This window comes from Myodes glareolus, chromosome 16, assembly GCF_982192425.1.
Source record: "Myodes glareolus chromosome 16, mMyoGla1.1, whole genome shotgun sequence".
NCBI classification, from domain to species: domain Eukaryota; kingdom Metazoa; phylum Chordata; class Mammalia; order Rodentia; family Cricetidae; genus Myodes; species Myodes glareolus.
In genome coordinates, this window is record NC_142041.1 from 17896921 (window position 1) to 17917794 (window position 20874).

General features: G+C 41.7%; 1 protein-coding gene across 1 annotated transcript in view; it reads right to left on the minus strand.

Moving 5' to 3' along the window:
* The window catches only part of Musk (muscle associated receptor tyrosine kinase), an 86178-nt gene that overhangs the window by 12899 nt on the left and 52405 nt on the right, over positions 1–20874 (minus strand). Inside the window, exons 8-10 of the mRNA XM_085677114.2 lie at positions 13935–13941; positions 7305–7568; positions 5660–5835 (exon numbers count right to left, since the gene is read on the minus strand). Of these exons, the coding sequence (XP_085533240.2) occupies positions 5660–5835; positions 7305–7568; positions 13935–13941 (447 nt within the window). The remainder of the gene's footprint in view (positions 1–5659; positions 5836–7304; positions 7569–13934; positions 13942–20874) is intronic.

A 20874-nucleotide genomic window follows, 5' to 3' on the forward strand; every position in this document is an offset into this window, starting at 1 on the left:
AATATGTATCGTCACCTGACACCAAATATGTCTATGCCTTAATCCTGGATAGCCAACTTCCAGAACTCTGAGAAACAGATTTTTGTGGCTTACAAGCTTCACCTTCTGTTGTGGTTTTGTTACTGTATGCTAATAAGCCAAAGCCAGCATGGCTACTGTAGGTGGCTGCATAGGGGGCATCATGACAGTTGAGTGGAATGAGGGTGGGGAGATAATGTTTTCCAAGGAAGAAATGCATCTACTGGGTTGGAAGCAAGCTGTTGGACTTCTCCCAAAGTGCACCTGACAGTGGCATTGCTGCAGATGGGAATTTTTATAGTTAATGCAGATATCATCTTTAGGACATAAGAAAGCCTCGTAAGCCAAGGGGAGTTGGTTGGCCTTTGCCTTGCAACAAGTGGAGAAAATCACAGGAGGCTTCAAGCAGTGCAGCAATTGGTCAGCTTGGTGCATTAGAAAGATGTCTCCCTAATGTCTATGACATCATCCCTACTGTGGCTGATCTCTAGCTCCTAACAGGACCTTCTAAGAAAAGACTCAGAAAGAGATGTGTGATGCACACTGTTTGACAGGATTTCTACCACACACACACCACCAATAAAGAGAAAAGCTAAAAGCTTCTGCCCAGACAGAGGAAAAAATACACACAAAAAAAATAGCCAGAAACATTGAAATACTTGCTTTCCAAACTAGAAGCTAGAGAAAATGCAATAACATCTACAGGCTGGATGGAGAAATACGATGTCACTTAAGATCTTCCTGTCGCGCTATTTCACCCCAGTTACTGGGGTCAGAGAAGACTATTGGGCGATATTCACCACCTCAAGGATTCACTCTCAAGATCTCCTTTGAGGAAATACATAAAGCATCTAACTACAGACCATCTGAATCTGAAAGAGACATCAATACAAGAATAAAAAGCAATAATACAAGATATTTAATTTTAGCCTAAGTAGATAATGATGACATGGCTGGGAACTTCATCTAATTCTCTAAATAAAAGTCTAGAGACAGTCATTCTGCAAGGAAAAACCTGATGCCAGGGAAATAAACATCAAGGGAAAGGTATTCTGAGGCTCTCCCTAGAGATGCTAAAGGTTCTAAAAGTGGGCGGAATGAGGAACGTGAACGAAAAGCTAGGACCTGGCTTTCATAGGAAAGTGGAAAAATAACTTGCCAAAAATTAGTTTTAAAAGAATGAGTCCTAGGAAGCGTCCTGCTTTTACCTCTCCTTCTACCTCTCCAGCACTGGCATCGAGTGTGTGCCATCCCGGTTCTCTTTCACGTGGTGCTAGGGCTGAACTTACATCATTGAGAGAGGTGATTAGGCAATAAGCGTAAGTTTACTCAACACTAATGAAAGAACAAGCCTTACTCACAGACAATTACTGCATTCTAATTATCCGGACCATGTTCTGTCTGCTGCATTCTGTCCTAGTCCTGAACATCCCTCCGTCTTCCTACTGCCAGTGTAGGGCAGACATGAAGGTGTGGACTTTGGAGCTCAACTCACAGGAGAAAAAGTTGGAGATGGGAATGTTTAGTGGAAAGAGGAAGAAACGACAAGGAGGCAGGGCATGTGTCTCCAAGTATTTTTGAAGTCTGTGCTACAGAGGCTGAGCCAAAGGAATGGAAAAAACACCAGCAATTAGAAGCTATAGAGGACCAAGTTTAGTTCGACATGGCCGAAATGTTCTCACAGTTAAAGGGGTGAGTTTGAGCTGGGAGAGGGAATGTTTGCAGAGACAACTCAGAGGATGTTCTCCCCGTGGGAGGAAACACACGAGAGAACCGCTGACATCACTTCCAACTCGGATTCTGTGAATTTCTAGCTTTCCCGTCCCCACAAGATGGGCCCAACCAGCATTTCAAATGATTGATTAAAATATTAGTTCATTACATAACTCTCTCTCTCTCTCTCTCTCTCTCTCTCTTTCTCTCTCTCTCTCTCTCCTTCCCTTCCTCTCTCACTTCATCTGTGGCCAAAGTAGTACCTGACCATGGTGGAAACTGAATTTTAGAAGCAAAGCATTCATTTATTGAAATGCTGCCAAGAAGACTGTCAAGTTGTCTGGATGGTTAAGAATCAGAAACATTTTGGCTGATGGGAGGAGCTTCCCCAGAACAGCATTTCCTATAGAGCAAATCTATCAGAACAGCCAGGCAAACTTTTCATGTCAGGTCTTGGAAATTTACAAAGGAGGGGGGGGTAATGGAAAACCATCAGTTGCAACAATTGAAAAATTAGACTCTGATAATGGAGCCAGAATCAGGCAGATTAGGGCTTGAATACTGGTTTAACCCCTACTCTACATAGGTTGTGGAGGAGGAGGAATCTGATGGTAGAACCAGCATCAGACAGAGTGGGCCTGAATACTAACTTAACCCCAACGCTACATAGGACCCAGGGAGGGTGGAAGGTGAGGGGAGTCAGCTGACCTGTTCCTCACATTGACTAGTATGTAGAACGGAGCGTGTTCACGGTACCTACTTCCATAGGGTTGTTGGGGGACTCACGAGAGACTGTGCACAACCACACTAATCAGTTTGCCAGAATTGGGCTATGCAGATTCTCTAGGTGCAGAAGTGGTGAGAGCAAAGTTGGAAGGGACAGTGAATGGGAGAGATGTAGCCCTCCATTACCAGAGTAATCCAGACTGCGTTTTGCTTCTACAGAGGCTTTGAAATAGAAGGCAGGCGCACTGCTGAGCGTGCCAGGAAGGCATGTGGAATCCCACAGAAGAGACAAACAGTCTGTTTAGCGCAGAGTGATGTAAATATGGCAAAGTCATGGCATATTCAGCAAAAGACGAGGTTAACACAAAACAACCCCAGAGACTGCTGAAACTCTGCTCCCATGTTGAGCAAGAAAAAAACTAATGCAAAGAGAAAGAAGGACTTTAAAAGTTTCTCAGTTGCACCTCAAAGTGAACTAGTAATGACATTTGGAATTTACTGAGAAGCCATAAAGCAGGACCTGCAAGATGGTCAGTGTGTAAAGCATTTACCACCGAGCCCGATGAACTGAGCTTGATTCCCAGGACCCGTATGGTAGAACTGACTCCCACAAGTGGTCCTCTGGCCTGTACGTGCATGCAAACGCATGCACACACAGGCTAAGTAAATAAATGTAATAAGATCTTTTTAAAAAATAAATCATGCAAAGAAGAATATTTTAATGTTTAAAACATTCCCATCAAACACGAGTTGGTGTGTGTATTCAGGACACTTTCCTTGCTAGAATTAAGCTAGCAGAAAAGACTATTTCTTTTGACTCAGAGAGCACAGACATTTCCCACCTATGTCCAGAGAAAATTATCTTTTTGCAAGAGCTGGAGCTAATTTTCTCAAATGTATAAAAATCTCAAAAAATTGTTTTCTGAAGTCAAGAAATTAACATCCGTAGCTAGTTTGTGCTGTTGAGTGTCGCAACTTGTAGCAGTTCTTTCTCTCCTGCATGTGGGTCCTGGGGACTGATCCATCCGGGTTGGCAGCAAGTGCCTTTACCCTTTGAGCTGTCTTGCTGGCCCTCCTGATGACCCTTACAAAATTATTTTGCTTAGCTTTGCAAACACTATACTAAAAGGTGGCTATCCTAAAGCAACAGCAACCATCAAAACCAAACCATCAAACAAAAACTAATCCTTGTTCTATTCCACAGTCAGAAAACAGAATTCTATATTACAGAGACATTAAGAAATGGTTTTGAGGCTTTTTGCCTCAAAGAAATGATAAATAGGTAGATGAGGAGACAGGATTATCTGGCTTGAATGCTAATACAGGAAATCAAACCATCACAAAATACTCCTCAAATATGTCCAATTTTATGTATCAATTTAAAAAAAGTAAGAGGAAGCTCAAATCCTAGATTGCACTCCACACCAAATGCTCCAGAATGTGTATGTGGGGAACCCGGGCAGCCACACTTCTTAAAGTTTTCCCGCTGAAGCCAGTGTGTAGGGCAGATGAGGAGTCACTCTGAGCCAGTGCATGGTGGCAACATTTGCAGCTGGGGAAGAATCAAAGCCAGAAAGCTGGAGGCTAGCGTGAGCTACTGAAAGAGATCACGTCTAAGACAATCCAGGATGCATCTCAGATGTAGAAAGCTTGTCTGACATCGAGTTGCTCATGGGTTTGTTCCCCATCACCACCAAAAACCCCACTATATTTGAGCGCCTTTTAAGAAGGATCAGATTTTCTGAGTCTTCAGATAGAAACAATGGCCCACATTGGTCTTGAAGGTTTGATTTTGGGAGGGCAGGGAAGAGTTGAGTAGAGGAGTGGGTTAAATGAATGAACACGATCAAAAATGTGTCACACGAAAGTCCCAAAGAACTACTAATAAATAAACACAGCAAGAAAAAGGAGATTCCAATGACATCCTAAGAGCTTCCTCTTTGTTACTAGTAGAATGGTTAATTTTAGAATTAAGACAAAATATTATGAAAAGTAGGATTATCGATGATTTATTGCCTTTTCATTTCCCCACTTGGTTCAAATGACAAAACATTCTGTAATTAATACAGAATCTGTGTATAAAAATTCAAGGACTAAAAGAAGACTAAGAAATTCTTTTTTAAAAAGTACACCTATTACCCCCCAAAAAAGAAAGACTTGTTACAAATGAAGATCAGAAAACAGCTCAATAGAGAAAAATAGTATTTGTTTCTATCCAAAAAAATTACATAGCATGAAACTGTTGCTGCAGAATCCAAAATCTGTGGTTAAACCCCAGATTTATTAAACATCTGGGGTATAAAAAAGGCCAACCATCTTGAGAAAGGAGATGTATTTGTTCTCTTCGCTAAGCATCACGTCCTAGCTGAGGCAGGGGATGAGCCCCACCACTGTGTGTGGGGGCCGATGACGCTCAGTACATTCTGTTCTGGAGATCTGGGAGGGCAAGGTAAATAATACATGCACGAATCCACTTACAGACACAGAAGATTTCAGAGGCACAAACGGAATTACTTACTTGTTATGTTTTCTTTTTTATAATCTGAGGGGGAAAGGATAAAAATTGGTTTTGAGTAAGCATTGAGGTATCTCCTAGATCCTTGAGCTACCGCTAAGAAATGCGACTTTCCCTGCCAGCGTTCAAGTGAGTGAGAGAAAAGCATTCAAACGCGAAGAGCGCATCTTTGAAACGAAACCAGCGGTTAGGGTAGCATCGTCCTTACAAACGAAACTCATAAAGCACCATGCAGTCGCTCGGTGTGGTTTTGTGGGGTCAGCGTTTCCAAACATGTGGCTTATTTTCTGCATGCTTAAAAAAAATCTGCACCGTTGGCTAAGAAAGAGGATTATTTGTTCCTTTACGCCATTCCTCTGACAAACTATGAGATATTTCTTAGCAGTCTTCCCATACATCCCTGAAAATGTTACACTCAGCACCCCTGTGAAATAAAGCAAGATCCAAGCAGCAGTTACAAGTGCCCTTCGGTTTATTTGAAAACAAATGAAATTAATTCTTATGCTAACCTGTGTGATTAGGGTAGTATTAGGATTCTGCTGTTACGGGTGTGGAGAGGGCAAAGCAAAAAACATTAGAACAGCCTAGAAAGCCTGAAAATGTTAGGCGCTTTAAGGACACACCTTACTTGACTCTAAACAGTAAAATTTCCTTAACTTCCAAAGTCTGGAGGGAATTTCATGTTACCTAAATAGGGCAGTCTTGTGCAGGCCATGGGATCCCGGTGCATGCTGGGAAGCCTGCTGCAGTCTGGCACTGGGAGGAGATGCATCCCTGAGCGGTAGAGGCTTCTGTGGGTCGTTCCTTCCATTGCCAGCCATTCCTTTGCACAGAACAGCTCCTTCACGGCCAAGCAGTACTCTCTGAAATGTTGAAAGACAAGCAAGACCTGATGAACCACGGTGAGTTAAACGCAAATTTGCAGTGAGGCTTAAATTTTGTATTTATGAAACATCGTCACATCGTGGTGTCTTTGCTTACAAAAGCATTTTTAAATAACTCTTTGTGACTTAACTAACGCAAGGCATTATAAGATAGAGGCATTAAAAGGTATAGTGTATGGAGCTATGAGACGAAATACTATCTTGTTTAGGTTTTTTTCCCCCTTAAATTTAGAATGAATTAGATAAGAGTCCCTGATATATTGTCACTTGAAGTTCGTATTAACAATAAAGGTACAGAGGCTGGAGAGATAGTTCAGAGGTCTAGAGCACTTGCTGCCATTGCAGAAGACCCAGGTTCAATTCCCAGCAGCCATGTTAGCTCACAGTCATCTGTAATTGTAGTTCCGGGGGATCAATAGGCACTTACATGAGCACATACATGCATGCAGGACAAACATTTATACACATAAAATTAAATCAGTAACCTTAAAAAATAAAACCAAAGATACAGAAATAAGGTTGATAGTTTTAAGAGCATATGAACTAAGGGACACGGGCCATCACCTCGGGCCTGATGGGCCGGCCTTGAGAAAGGACACCCCTGAACCTGCTTGCTCTGCTCCCTGGAAGAGAACAGCAGCACCAGCAAGGGTTTGCAGGAGCACCCTGAGTTCCTAGGCCAGCCCTTCCCTGGAGAGCAGAGTTCCACCCTGAGGGTCTAAGGGCTTCCCCCTGAGATGCCCAATTAGAGACAGTGTGAGGCTGTTAAGCCTGGACAGGCTGTGGAATGTGTGGAAGAGCTGAAGAAAAGCTAGTTGGACTAATTGGGATTTGGAAGATAACATTTTTTTTTTTTTTTGGACTTCCTAGGACAAATTGCGTCAAGACCACCCTGGGTAATTCCAAATTAAGGTTGTTAGGGTTGATAATAAGAGGAGAAAATAATTTAAGAGGGAAAATAATGAAAATATGTAAGGGCTTGGGTGCAGCTCAAGCTTGCGTAGCATGCATGCACGCACGCACACGCTCTCTCTCTCTCTCTCTCTCTCTCTCTCACACACACACACACACACTATAACACGTGTCCTACATCCCTATCAAAGAGAAAGAAAATTTTGTGTGTGTGCATATGCACACATATATCACAGGGCTCTTTTTGTGGTGTGCAAGACACTTTTTGATTGAACCAGACCAATATTTTCTGCAAATTCAGAGTATCTGTATCATAGATTGCCATCAATGCTTTACATGGGAGAAATTTTGTGTTTTTAATTACTTTCTTGGGCTGAGTGGGAAATTTTGCCAATCATTAATTTTATGTGTGTGAATGTTTTTCCCTCATACATGTATGTGCACCATGTACGTGCCTACTGCTTGTGACAATGTCTTCTTTTGCAAACGGTTGGCATACAAAGAATGACTTTTTATATGCATTTTCAAAGTTTTACCTGCAAATGGGCATGGGAGTAGGTACTGTTCCAGGGTTGCACTCTTGGAAGAGATGGTTACACAGCAGGGCCTCGGCAGCCGGCCGGCAGAGTGGGCTCACAGTCTGCAGCTCATTCCACGCAGTGTGGATCAGCAGCTCTTGGGTCTCCTCAGGGTCTGAGTAGGAGGTGTTGAAAAAGACCAGGGCATCTTTGGCCAGGACTGCATCACACACCTCCCCTCTGTACTGGGCGCAGTAGCCTTTGCTGTCTTTCTGTGATTTGCTGAAAGAAGTGATGAGCAGCGTAACCCGTCAGATGCAATTTCTTGGCATCCATTCTGCCTCTGCCACCCCTCACATCTGCATCACAGGAATACGGAGAGGCTGTCCTGGCAAGTGTGTTGAAATGTTTCATCTGAATATTCTCCCCATCCCCAGGAGCAACAGTGTCATTTCTAGGTACCGCAAGCTATGGAAAGCTTTGGTAACGGTCGAGAACTGAATGAATTTGGGCAATTTTGTTATTTAGGCTATAGTCAGAATGATTGTTCTTGCTCCAGTCAGCTCACATACTGATCTGCACATAAACTGATAAAATCCAAGAAAAATATTCATTGTGGTGAATAACAGATGAGAGAACATATTAATTGTTCCCATGGAAAAGTATCAGCAGCTTTAAGAACAATCTATGCTACCGAGCTAAGTACCCAAAATGTTTAATACATCCCCATCTTGGCTATGCCACTTCTTTACTGGGACAATAGTAGCTCAGAGACTCACTGACAATTACTGAATATTTATCATGTGTAGGCAACATCATGGGTGTCTGTATTCTTATGGTTTCCGTGAGATCTTAATCACTAACAGAATGGAAAACTTCAATCATATTTCTCATTAAATGCATGCTATTAATTGTAGATATTTACTAAAACTTAACTAAAAGTTAAGTTTTCATTACCAGTCTATAAAAGATTTAGAGTAAGCAAATTCAGCAGACTGCAGTTTGGGAACTTCTAAATGCTTAGGGAACACTATTTGAACGTGAAAAGTCCATAATGTATAAATCAACACTGTCCGGTCTTTGAAACAAATTCATTAGAACAAGACTCCATGCATCCAAATAAAACCATGTTTCATAAGATAGTTTCAGTTTGGATTGGTCACTTAGTAATTGGGCAGCAGGACCATTATTGTGCCATTTAGTTCATAGGGGATATTTAAAATAAAAAGCCTTGAATCAGAAAATAACCCACTTAGGGAAGCCAATTTGTGGTGGCATTAAAAAAAGAAAGTCGTGGTTGCTGTAGCTCAACAAAACAGATGAACAGCCAAAAGCCAGAAGGAGCCCATCCTGGTTTGTCAACGGTCTCACAAATCTGTAGTGGCCTTTCACTGGTATTTTAGTAAATACAACTTGCCTGAAGATCAGAAAAGTAAAACAGTCACACTGGCCAGCCTTATAGACCAGGCAGTAGTGGTGCACGCCTTAATCCCAGCCCTAGAGTGGATTATAAAACAGGAGGAGACAGTTCTTGGACACAGTCTTATTCTGAGATTCTTGGAGGCAGGATTGTCTTTTCTGAGGTCGAGGTAAGAGTCTGTGGCTGGCTGTTTTGTTTTCTGACCTCAGGCAAGTTTTATTTATTAAAATACAAGCGAAATGCCACTACATACATTTCTTGGTAAAAACTAGAGAGTGAATAAGAGCAGGGAAAAACAAAAACCCTGTATCCTGTAAAAGTTGAATGTGTTGCACAACGTCTGCTACTCGTCCAGGTCCTCATGCCGAGTGCTAACTACCAAATGGAGCTAACTCTTGTTTTTCCATGAACATCAAAATGTAATACACATTGCTGATTTCCTTTTAATTGCACAAACAAAACACGTCTTTTTGGAAAAAGAAAAAGACCCTACAGAAAACTAATAAAAATGGCTTCAGAAATAAGGAATTAGTAGTCAAAGCATAAAAGGGCAGAAGAAGAGAGTTGAACAGGTTTTGGAGACTTTTGCTAGCGTACATATGCTTGATCACCTTCACAACCCAAGCATACAAATATTCACTATGTATATATACATATTAATGCATATAAAGATATATCTTATATATCTAGAGATCGCCTCTTAAAAATCAGTGAACTGCCTAGTCACAGTTTTGGTACTTTAAACCTCTCCCACTTTTTTGAAGATGTTTATAAAACTCAAATTTTACACAGCTATCTAATTTGAGATACCAGAAATGACTGTATGTTGGGACCAATTGGGTTCCTGGCCTTCAGCTGCTCTTCCCTACTAGAGCCTACTAATTGAAGTTACTAAAAGCTGTGCTTTGCCTAGAGGATCAGAGGATGGGATTTTCACCTGTTGGCCATTGACTGCTGGGTATTTAAGCCTCCATGGTGCTATTAAAGAGGGCCTTTGTACCAGTGATTGGAGGTCCATGTGTTTCCTCAACCTCCTTGCGCGAAGCTCGCAAAATGGATTCTAGCATAGAGCGCAAACGGGGTGGGAGGGTGTAAGTGGGGCAGCTATAAATTGAATTATTTAGTCCACAGACTTTCTAAATTTATGATTAAGTAATATGAATGGTGCTCCCAGCAAGAACTGGGAGTTGAGGTGAAGAGAAGCTCTCTACCCCTGTGTTTTCTGTGGGCTTTTGCACTGCCCACCTGAGACTGTGTCTCTAGCATAGTTCCTGACACATAGTTCCTGTCTTGAGGGCAGCTGGGTCTGTGACTCCTTTGAACAGTGGGGCAGAGGTCACAGAGCTCCCTTTACAGAAGGTTGACTATTCTGGACTGTTCCGGTAAACCATCTCTTCAGTCCAGGAGATACCCATCCCTGTATTACCTCCTTACTGCAGACCTGGCTGCACACCTTCTGCAGGGGCAAGAACGGGTATTTGGTCCCAGATCCCTCCCTCGTTGTCTCTTATGAAGGACCGCCCTGAAGTCAAACGGAACATTCATGCGATTCTTCCCCCGTTTCCTCTCTTCTAAAGCAAGTCTGAATCATACTCCGAAGGACTACCTTCCTGTTTCTGTGAAGGAGGGAGCATCTCTTTCCTTTGAACTTTGTCCAAGGGCATCTGCAGAGGGCCAGCTATGTCCTGTTTGGTTTATGACACCCGCTGCTGTAGTGGAGGTAAACTCGATAGCCGTCCCTCTCCTCGGATCTCCCCTTACATAGCAACTGCCGCTTTTCCCCTACAAAGGTGATGCGGAGGGAGGTTCCCAGCCATTCCCTGTCTTCAAAGTGCTGCCTTTTGTCTGTCATTGATTCATTTGTTTGCTAAGGCTGAGGCCAACGCGTATAACTCAAGACCTGTCAGACTCCACTCTTAAAGAAAGACCCAGATTCAAAAAAGGACCCAATGGTTTTTGATAATATTTTAAAACCTGGGAATGCAGTCAATGATGACTACTCATGATTACATGTTCTTAAAACCAATTTAAATGTTCACATATATGCACCAAGAGGGATACTCTTTTATCAAAGTAGCATATAAATGGCATTTTTTCAGTCTTTTGCTTAAGAAAAATTTTCTTTTTAACTAATACAATTGACAGAAGTTTTGTATGATACTTAGAAATTTACATATATCATAGAATGACTAAGTTGGATTTGTTAACACATGCATTATCTCAAATGCATATTATCATTTGTGGTGAGAACAATTCAAGTCTGTTTAGAGTTCTTTTTAAAAGAATTCTCTACATTGTTATTAACTCTGGTCACCATGTCCTATAAAAAGGTCTCTTCAACTTGTTCCTCTATGTGACTGAGGTCATAGCCTTCTTATTTTAAAGTTTATGCTTTTGATTTAGAGACTTTTTATTTTCTCTGGAGAGCTATGAATGATATCTATATTTAAGTGGTTGTGAAAAACTAAAAAGAATATTTGATGACACGTGAAAACTACATATGCATCGAATGTATGTCCACAAATTAAGTTTTCTTTCTTTCTTTTTTTTTTTTTTTTAAAAAGGCAGTTGTACCTGCTTACCCACTTTCCATGGGTGCTTTGGGCTAAACCACCAGGCTGAGCAGTTTTAATAATGTCTTTATGGCTCACAGAGTGAATATATTAATATCTGACCCTTTATAGAGAATGTTAGCCAACCTCCGCTGTAGCATAGCGATCAAATGTCACTTTGCTGAACTGCCAAGCGCAATGTCCTCAGTGAAGAGGACATGACCTCTCGTGCTTCCTGTGAGCAAAAGCTAAGAACTTTTTCTACACAAAATGTACTAGAGTATAAAGAAGAAGCACTTTTTATTAAAAAACCAGAAAAATGGGGAAAATTTATTTTGTCTTTTCCAGAAGTTAAAAGAGAGAAAGAACAAGAGGTTGGGTGGGTAAGTGGGGGCAGATTTAAGAGGGGTTGGGAAACAGGGATAGAATATGATTAAACCATATGAAATTCTCAAAGAGCAAATGAACATAAATATATTTATAAACCTAACATGATTTATATTAATACCATAGACAGATATTTCCTATATTACATATTTGTGTATAATAAGTTATATATTCTTTTTATACAGAAATATCAAAATTGAACTGTAAATACATTTTTGTATCCTGCATTTTTGCCTCATAACATGCTATAAACCTTGTCTGAGCATTAAAAAAACAGAGATTCTAATCAATTTCCTTTATCAGTGGATACATATGATGTTTATATGTTATATCCATGAGTGCAAGCAGTGTGCCTAGTGTTCATAAGTCTTATTATTTCCTTAGAATAGATTTCTAAAAGTGGATTTTTGTCTATAGATACAGCTAATTTAAGACTAATAAAAATTTCTAAGTTGGAATTCATAAAACCAGCAATAAATATCTCACTATCAGCAGAGTCTGAGAGTATTTACATTATCACAAGACAAAAGTGGATGGGGTGGTTCCTTTTACTTTTGAAATGTGGTCTCACTTTGCCTAAGCTGGCCTCACAACTTCACCATCTTCTGTCCCAGTCTTCTGAGGCTTGGGATGACCTGCATCATTACCACATTCAGCTGGAAATTATTCTTTGTCTAGCATCTATTTATCTACTAACATGCTTAAACTTCTTCATTTGAATTCACTTCTAAGGAGATGACCTATGTCTACTCTTTAAGCCCTTGGAACCTATGATTCCACTATTACGCTATCATACAATTAATCTTTATATGCAGGAAAATACAAACCTCCAGGGGCATGGGAGAGTAAAGTTGGTTTTGTGTGTCCATTTCCAATATATTTCCAACAATAGAATACTTGGTTTTAAAAAGGCATGAAGGACAGTGATGTTAACAGGCATGGGAACAAAAGATGTCACGTGTGTCTTCATTGTCAAATGGCTTGGATTTCAACTCCTATCGTGCTGACTTCATATGTCCCTTCCTTCAGTTGATAGGTAGATATCCTAGGCTTCACTGTCAAGCTCTGAAGAGGCAGTATACTGCCTCTATGAACTGGGAGAACCACTTAATAGCTAACAATTCACCTCGTAGCAGAACAATGCAGCTGAATATGCAGAGATGAGATTTAGAAGGAACCACATTTTATTGTGTGTTGAGTTATTATACTCTGTGGAATTCAAGCTAGTGTCTAGAGTTTTACATTCTTCTCACTTTCTGGTCCCCTTGCTAGGACACTGCTTTGAGCCCGAGTTCTGGAGTCTGTTTGCCCGAATGTTGATGGAGGCCTAGCATTTTGTGACCCATGTAGTCTAGCAACCCTTGCTGCATCTGAGTCCCTGTATGGAAAAGTATGAATAAAAACACCTCTCCCTAAAGTTCCTGCAATGTTAAAATGAGAACGGGTACCATAACACTAACTACAATGGTTATTATTGCTATTATAAATTAGTCATTTGTACTTATTTCACACCATGGCATTTTGAAAGCTCTTTTGGTTTGTTTATTCACCTGTTTGGTTTCTGGTTTTCCAAAACAGGGTTTCATTAAGCCAAGGCTGGTTTTGAACTCTGATACTTCTGCTTTAGCTTCCAGTGTCTGACAAGTAGACATCACCACACCTGGTAAATTGTTTGATTGGTATGATTGGTATTTTTTTTCTTTCATTTGCTTGTTGAGACAAAGTATCATGTAATACAGATTGACCTCAAATTCACTATGTAGCCTGGCTAGCCTCAAACACGCTATGCAGTCCAGCCTGGTCTTAAACATCTGATCCTCCTGACTCAGCTTTTGGAGGGTTGGAATTAGATGCATGAACTCTGATGGGTTGCCATATAGAGTTTTAATGAAAGCCAATTTAATATAAAACACTACAGTTAAAACTTCTATAAGTTGATATTTATTATCTCTTGGAAAAGCACAAGAAAAAGACTTAGCTTCATTTCAAACCGCCTCATCTCTACCTGAGTGAGCTTGCAGTACAAAGAGTTTCTCAGTTTCTTTTCTGAAGACAATCATGGTCCCTATGTCATGGGGATACCTTGAGGATACAATAACTTACATAGAGCATCTGACACACAGTAAATACTCAATTGACACTTTATTTTTTAATCGTTTTATAAAAATATGAAACAGCTTTAGACATGAGAAATGCTCAAAAATTTATAGTTCTCAGTAGACAAATCCTTGTTATGTTAAATCAAAACCACAAGTGACATGAAACTTTGGAATAATAACGAATTCTTACCTCCACTCTAGTAACAGGAGAGGAAGTGTCCATAGGAAACCACAGACAAAGAAAAAGAACAGAGGAAAGTCAGTACATGCTCAACTTACAGTTTAACCACTAAAACCAAAGGTTCTAGGAAGTTCTCTGCTTCTACTGGGAAGCTAGAGGCTCCATTAACAGGTGAAATTGGGGGAGATTAAGACAGTACTGTCCCCAGGAGCTGGAATCATTTCAGATGGTGGCTGCCGTGAGCACCTCTAGTCACACATGAAAGAAAATACCCATTTCATCAAATTTTGTGATTAAGTTAATAGATAAGGTAGACAGGCAGATAGGAAAATAGAAGAGATAGATAGATAGATAGATAGATAGATAGATAGATAGATAGATAGATAGATAGATGATAGATAGATGGATGGATGATAGGTAAATGATAGATATGAATATATAGATGGTAGATATTAAGAGGTATTATTGGCACTGGGATGTGGTTTCTAAGTGCTAGTTGTATCATTACTAGTCAGTGAAACTGAAGGAAGCAGCGTGGAGAGGACTGGAGGTCTATTCAGGAAAAGCCATTTACTCTTCCCCTTAGGAGTCCTCTTCTTTGGTATAATGGACTTAAAACAGAGGAAGAAGGGGAGCTAGTTGCACAACAGCAGCAGGCCATATTTCACCTGTTCCCCAAGTTCCTGAAACAACGGTTGCTTATCAGTGGATGGAATGAAGCAGAAGAAGGTCAAAGTGGATAATAAGGCTGGATGTTTAAACTAGAGTAGATTGCTGTATTTAACTCTTAAACATCTCCTAAGAGTTATAGAATCTACTTAAAAGTTTGGAAGGAATTTTCTTCCTCAAGGGAAAAGATTTTAGAAAGCATCATTTCTCAGTCCCCGGTGACTGGAGAAAAGTAACAGAGTTTTCTCTGTGTGCATGTCAAGTCTAGATTTCAATACACTGGCTGCACATTTCAGCACGCCCATTGCACATTGTCATCTTGGGACTTTGTCCCCTTGCTGTGTCCTCTTGAATTTATGAGCCATTCAAGCTTGTTCTGAAACTCACAATAAACACACAAACACACACACATGAACGCACATGCATGCACGAACGTACACACCACACAAACACTTTTAATACAGATCATGATGTTAGCCAACAAAGACCTCCAAACTCCTGTCCCTTCCTACTGAATTGCTAATCTGAGAGACAGAAGCCTCCATTTTTCTAGGGCTAAGGAGAGCTGTATTCCTTTAGGACACATTTCCTACTACATTCAGTAACAGGAGTAATTTTATCATGGACTCTAGAGTGACCATGAGAAAAGTGTCAAGACCTGTGTAAGATCTGTGAGGTCCGACCCACTGGGAAGTCACCAGACGACCACTACAGAAATACCTCAGACTTAAGTTTCCATTCTGAATTTCTCTAGGGGCCTTAACGGCATGAGCAAATGCCAAAGAGGGCCCAGCACTGGAGAGAAGCCACTGGGACACTCTTCCAGGTGGAGGACAAATAGGGAAAGAGAAGCCATGACAATTTAAGGATGACTATGGGACAATTGGGGGTGCCCTCACTCACTGGGTGTTGTTTCTGTAATAAAGATACAGAAAGGCCTCTTCAATCCCCCTTTCTTCATTCCTCTTCTACTCTCCCTCTTCTCCCTCCTCTCTCATTCTCCTCTCTTTGTTTTGTTGTTGTTGTTTTATTTTATTTTGTTTTTCTGTTAACGAACCAGGGATGGAGTCCATGAAACTCAAACTTTATAATAAAATATTTTATTTCCCAAAATAGATGTTTTTTGATTTCTGAATTTTCCAACATATTTGCAGTATTTTTTAAATTATCTGGAAAAATCAGTAGAACATTGGTCCTATTCTGAAGTCCACATCATTCATAATGCTAGAAAGACTGTGCCTTCTATACCTCGCTGCAGAACATCTAATCATTGAGTGTGATTACTGACTGGTGTTCATTTATTCTTTCACCTTTTAATAAGAGAAAACACAAAGCACTTTTTGTCACTCTAGAATCCAGATAATGCTACAATGAAATGTCAGAGTAGTTTGTAGAAGGAGAAAGGTACTCTCTACTCCTTATGTGCCATGATGTAGAAGGAGAAAGGTATTCTCTACTCCTTATGTGCCATGATGTAGAAGGAGAAAGATATTCTCTACTCCTTATATGCCGTTATGTAGAAGCGAGGAATGGTAGGGGAGCAGCCTCCTGGTTCATGGGGAGAGGTTCAGGAACTTTCATGACTCCCTTAGACGACTGCTATGAGATGTAAATATCCCAGAAAGAAATGTATTGTGTTTCTAAAAAAGTGGGTGAGGATCTTAGCGACACATGGTTGGCTGCTGGGAGGTGAAGGCTGATTTTTCTTTGCCCTGTCCTTCAAACCCTAGAAATATCAGGAGACAAAGCTCTAAACACAATAGAGTACCAGCTCTTTCCACATCCAGGTTTCCAGCCAGGACGAGAAAATAAACAGAGGCAAGACTTCCAAGGGAAACAATGGTTGTGACAGGGAATTGCTGCAGGATGTGAGGGGAGAAAAGGCTGAACTAGGAGGCCACAGCAGCAGCAGCAACACCAGAGGTAAGGGGGCACTGACCAAAGGACAAGAGGAGACATTTCATCTCACTGAAGCCCTGCTTTTTCTAGCAATGCCACCAGAGGCCATCAGAGTCAGGGATGTCTGGAGAGCAGCTGTCATTCCCATGCTCCTGGAAATCTGAGGAGAGTATGGACATCCTGGCTAGAAAAACCCACTCTCCAACCTCCGAATTCATGTTGTGCTAAAGATCTCTTTTTCATCACAGTGACCCCCACCTCCCTGGAATATTGACCAATGCAGAACTCTAGAGTTAGGAGGGAGATTCTTTGGGGTTCCAGGGAGATCTTCATGAGGCACCCAACAGGTCTAACTGACAAAAATAATTAAGGGGAACAGTGTATATAGTCCTGGTAAACAAGAGGTCTTAGTCAGCCACAGTAAGGATACTCATTAGTACTGCCTGGGGAATACCGGAAAAAAGTCAGAGAATCAGTGCCATCTACAAAAGGACAGACCAATGAGGAGCTGGGAGAGAGAGCAAGAGACAAGAGACAGCACAAGATATGCAGTGATTTCCCCAACAGATGGGCACAACTCTGACTTACCAAAACCCCTGCAGTCCTTCTAAGTCCTTTTCATTTTTCCTTTCTGTTTTCTCTCTGTACTCAAAATTCTTTATTTGAACCCCGACATTGTGCAACATTGGGACAATGCAGAGAGACGGTATTTCTCATGAGACTCAGAGGAAGGCATGGAGTCAGGAAGGGTTTGATTTAACTGGGTTATAAAGGAAGCCCTTCCTGATGGTGTGTTTTCTGCCTCAATGGTCCTTTTCCAGTTCCTACAGATCATGCTTTCCAGGATACTTTCAAGTCTTACTCCTAGGGACCCAGTTCTTCCCAACTCTAAGTGACTTCCACAACCTTACTGTCAGACCCATTGACTGGTTAAGTCTTCCCTGTACCAGTCTTGATGGCCATTGACCCTACTGAGGTTGCTGATGTTCCGCTGCATTCAGCTCTGCTGCTACAGCAGTTGGAAAACCCTTCTTTCTCTGCTGCTGCCTGCCTAGCTAGGCATCCTTCCCGTATTCCGTCCCCTGTTCCACTGTGGTTTCCTCTGGTTTTTCATTGTTGGTCATCCTTATCCTTTGCCCCTGGACACTGCCTCCTATGTTGGCTCTCTCATAACTTATGGAGTGCCATGCCACAAGACGAGTCCACTGGGAGGGCTAGGTGGTTTAGTGGGTAGAAGCGCTTCCTGGACTGGCGACTGAGTTCAAGCTCCAGAATGCACATGAAGGTAGAAACATAGAACTGAGTTCACAGAGTTGTCCTGTGACCTCTACACATGCCAGGGCATGAGCACCCCACACCTCCATACAACCCCCCCCACAAATAATCATAATTGTTTAATTTTAATTGTTTAATTTTTAAAAGAAGATACCATTGCATGTTAGGACCATGCATCTCTTTGTTGGTATATATTTCTTTGTTAGTAGAATTGGATCTGGTTCTTGCTGGTTAGGACAGGGATGGAGAGATGCTGCTACTCTGTAAGACATGAGCCAGTTGTGCTCAGTGGCCCTGGTTGTTTCTGCAAGATCAGGCCACAGGATGAAAGTGCTTTTTCGTGGGATAGAAACAACTGTTTCCCTAGCTTCTTTTCTTATTGCTCACAGTGCTGTCTCTGCAACCATCTTGGTATCTGTATGAACAGGCTCTAAAGATTAAAGATTACCACACTAGAGGTACGGGTCCTCCCAGCTGGTCTGCCGTGGACAAGAGGAAGGTAAAGAGGTGAAGAATTTGAATATGCAGTTTTGTAGATGGTGGAGCCTAATTTCTGTATACCAAATAGCTCTTAAGATAAATGCCAAACAATGAGCTTTGCTTGCAACTTCTCATTTGGAATTCTAAAAACAAAGCACAGCAGAAGAGTCTCCTGACCTGATGTGGGAAGACAGCACCAGTGTCAGCAGAACAGTGCGATGTGAGTACAGGGACAACAGACCAAGTGAGGAAGTTTAAATCGCGCTTTGATTGTGCACACCTTACAAGAGATGCAGAGGTGGTTTCAGGCCCATGGAGGACACGGGCAGCTGAGGAGTCAGCAGGCTTGCCTTCAGGTCTCAGAGGAGGTAGACTGGGTGACCTCACAGTTTAGGCTACAGAGCAGACTCTGTGTAGGCATTTGATGATGGATTTGCCTGAGCTGCCAAGAGCTGTAACTCTCTAGAAAGTTCCCAAAGGCAGTAAGTCATCCAGGGAAGCCTTTTGTGTTCTAACCCAGCTAAGAGATGAAATCACAAGTTTTCCAGCTTCAGATTTCTAGATTCAAGGGATTAGAGAGCGTCATTGAAGTACAAATGCCTTTCTTCCTTGCCATATAGGGGAGAGATGGAAGAAGGAAGAAGGGGAAGCTCTATCAAGGAATTATCACTAAAGCATCAAGAATTTGCATAATTGGGACTCTGTAGACTGGGAACAATAATATTTATCTTCTGTCAAGTGGAGGAAAAGGCTAAGCTAAATCACATCAGTTTATGTGCCTGAAATATCCCATTCTTTCAACATAACATATTGAAATCTCAAGCGTATATTAACTAATTCTCTGACTTTGGTGCCACATTTGGGCACTTGAAAGCCTCAATTTTATTCTGATACCCCCTCCCCTTTTCCCAGTACCTGCATTGCCACTGTATTCTAGATAGCATGTCTTTTCTAGGCTCATTGAGGAGTCTCCAGCGGGGCATGCCCGCCAACCTCCCGTCGCTTCCTCCATGTTGATTTGCTGAAGGGCATATCTGGCTGTAGCACCTGCTTCCTCCTCTACAGTGAAGAAATGACTTCTCATTTATGGAGGATGGACTGACCCAATCCGGGCTCTTCGGAAGCTGACTGCACTTCACATTTCAAATTCGTCTCGTTACTTGCTACCTCCTTCTGTTCTCCAGCACAGAGGTTAATTGGGTTTCAGACACACGTCAACCTATCCATCTCATAGCCATGTCCACCCAAATGGCCTCTGTCCCTTCAACCTCCCTTGCCCTCCCGTTGTGCAGTCAGTATTTGTGGGACAGAGCAGGCTCTGTGCCAGCGTGCCCATGGCTGGAAAACTTCCTTTCTCCATGGCCATCCTTGGAAAGCAAGATCCACTGTTAATCAGTTTTTGTTTTATTCTGCCCCACAGAATGGGCCACACTCATCATATTTAATAAATGCATGTAAAGCCCGTTATAAACAGCAAAGTGCAGTGTAAGTGGTGATCATTTTATTGTTCTCTTTAGTATATTGAATTGGATTTGCATCTTGTTATTGCCTAGATGAAATGACACCGTTTAACTGATGCAGTGACCTAAGGCCCTATAGACAGACAAATCCTCTGAGAAGATGGTAGGGGAAGCCCATTTCTTGCCTTTGTGGGCGTGTCCCCAAGGTCCAGCCTTGTCTACTGCTGCTTATACTCTTTGGCCTTTATTCATTTCGGATTCAAAATCATAGGCACTGTTGGAAAGTTCTCCATCAGGGAAGATCAAAGGAATAGGCTGTAATAAGAAACAGCAGGCCCCAGGAGCTGGCCCTGAGTCCTCCAGTGCTGGCCTTACATGTCAGGCCAACTACCTTTCGACTAGTCCTTGAACAGTGGGCCTGCTATGAGTCTGACATGCCTGGCATTTCCTGATACAAGGATTATTTCCACCTCTAGGAATTCCACAAATGTGCCTAGAAGTCCTTTGGACATTTAACTTTTAAAAATAACCTTTCATAACACAATGTAGCTAACCTAGAAACCCATGTGTCAGCTGTTTCCCGTGAAAATACCTGCAAGTCTTGCTGTCACTTAGATAACACAGGAAAGTGAGCATACAAACACGTACACACACACACACACACACACACACAGAGAGAGAGAGAGAGAGAGAGAGAGAGAGAGAGAGAGAGTAAAAAAATGCCTTCAGGAAACAGCCGTATGGAAATTGACTCAGCCATGCTAAATATCTCCCACATTTCTGAGAGCCTTGGGAAGTTTGCTTAATCCAGATAGGGGTGCAGGAGAAGGTGTTAAAAGGCAAAAGGGAGGAAAGGAAGGAAGGACGGAAGGAAGGAACTCAGAAAGAAGAGAGATGGGGGCAAGGAAAGGAGGGGAAGGAGAGGAAAGGAGGGAGACAGAAGCAGAGGGAGGGAGGGACGACTTGTGGATAGGGACAGAGAGGAGACAAGGAGAAGAAAGGAAAAAAGAGTGAGAAAGGAAAGGAAAGAAAGAGAAAAATAAAGTCCTACAAACTGATATCTGCCATCTGAGCAAGAATGTTGAGATTTAACTTTTAATACAACCAAGTCAACGACTATGTCTCCATCACTCAAGAGTGTCAAAACGAACAAGGAGTTAGCCTTG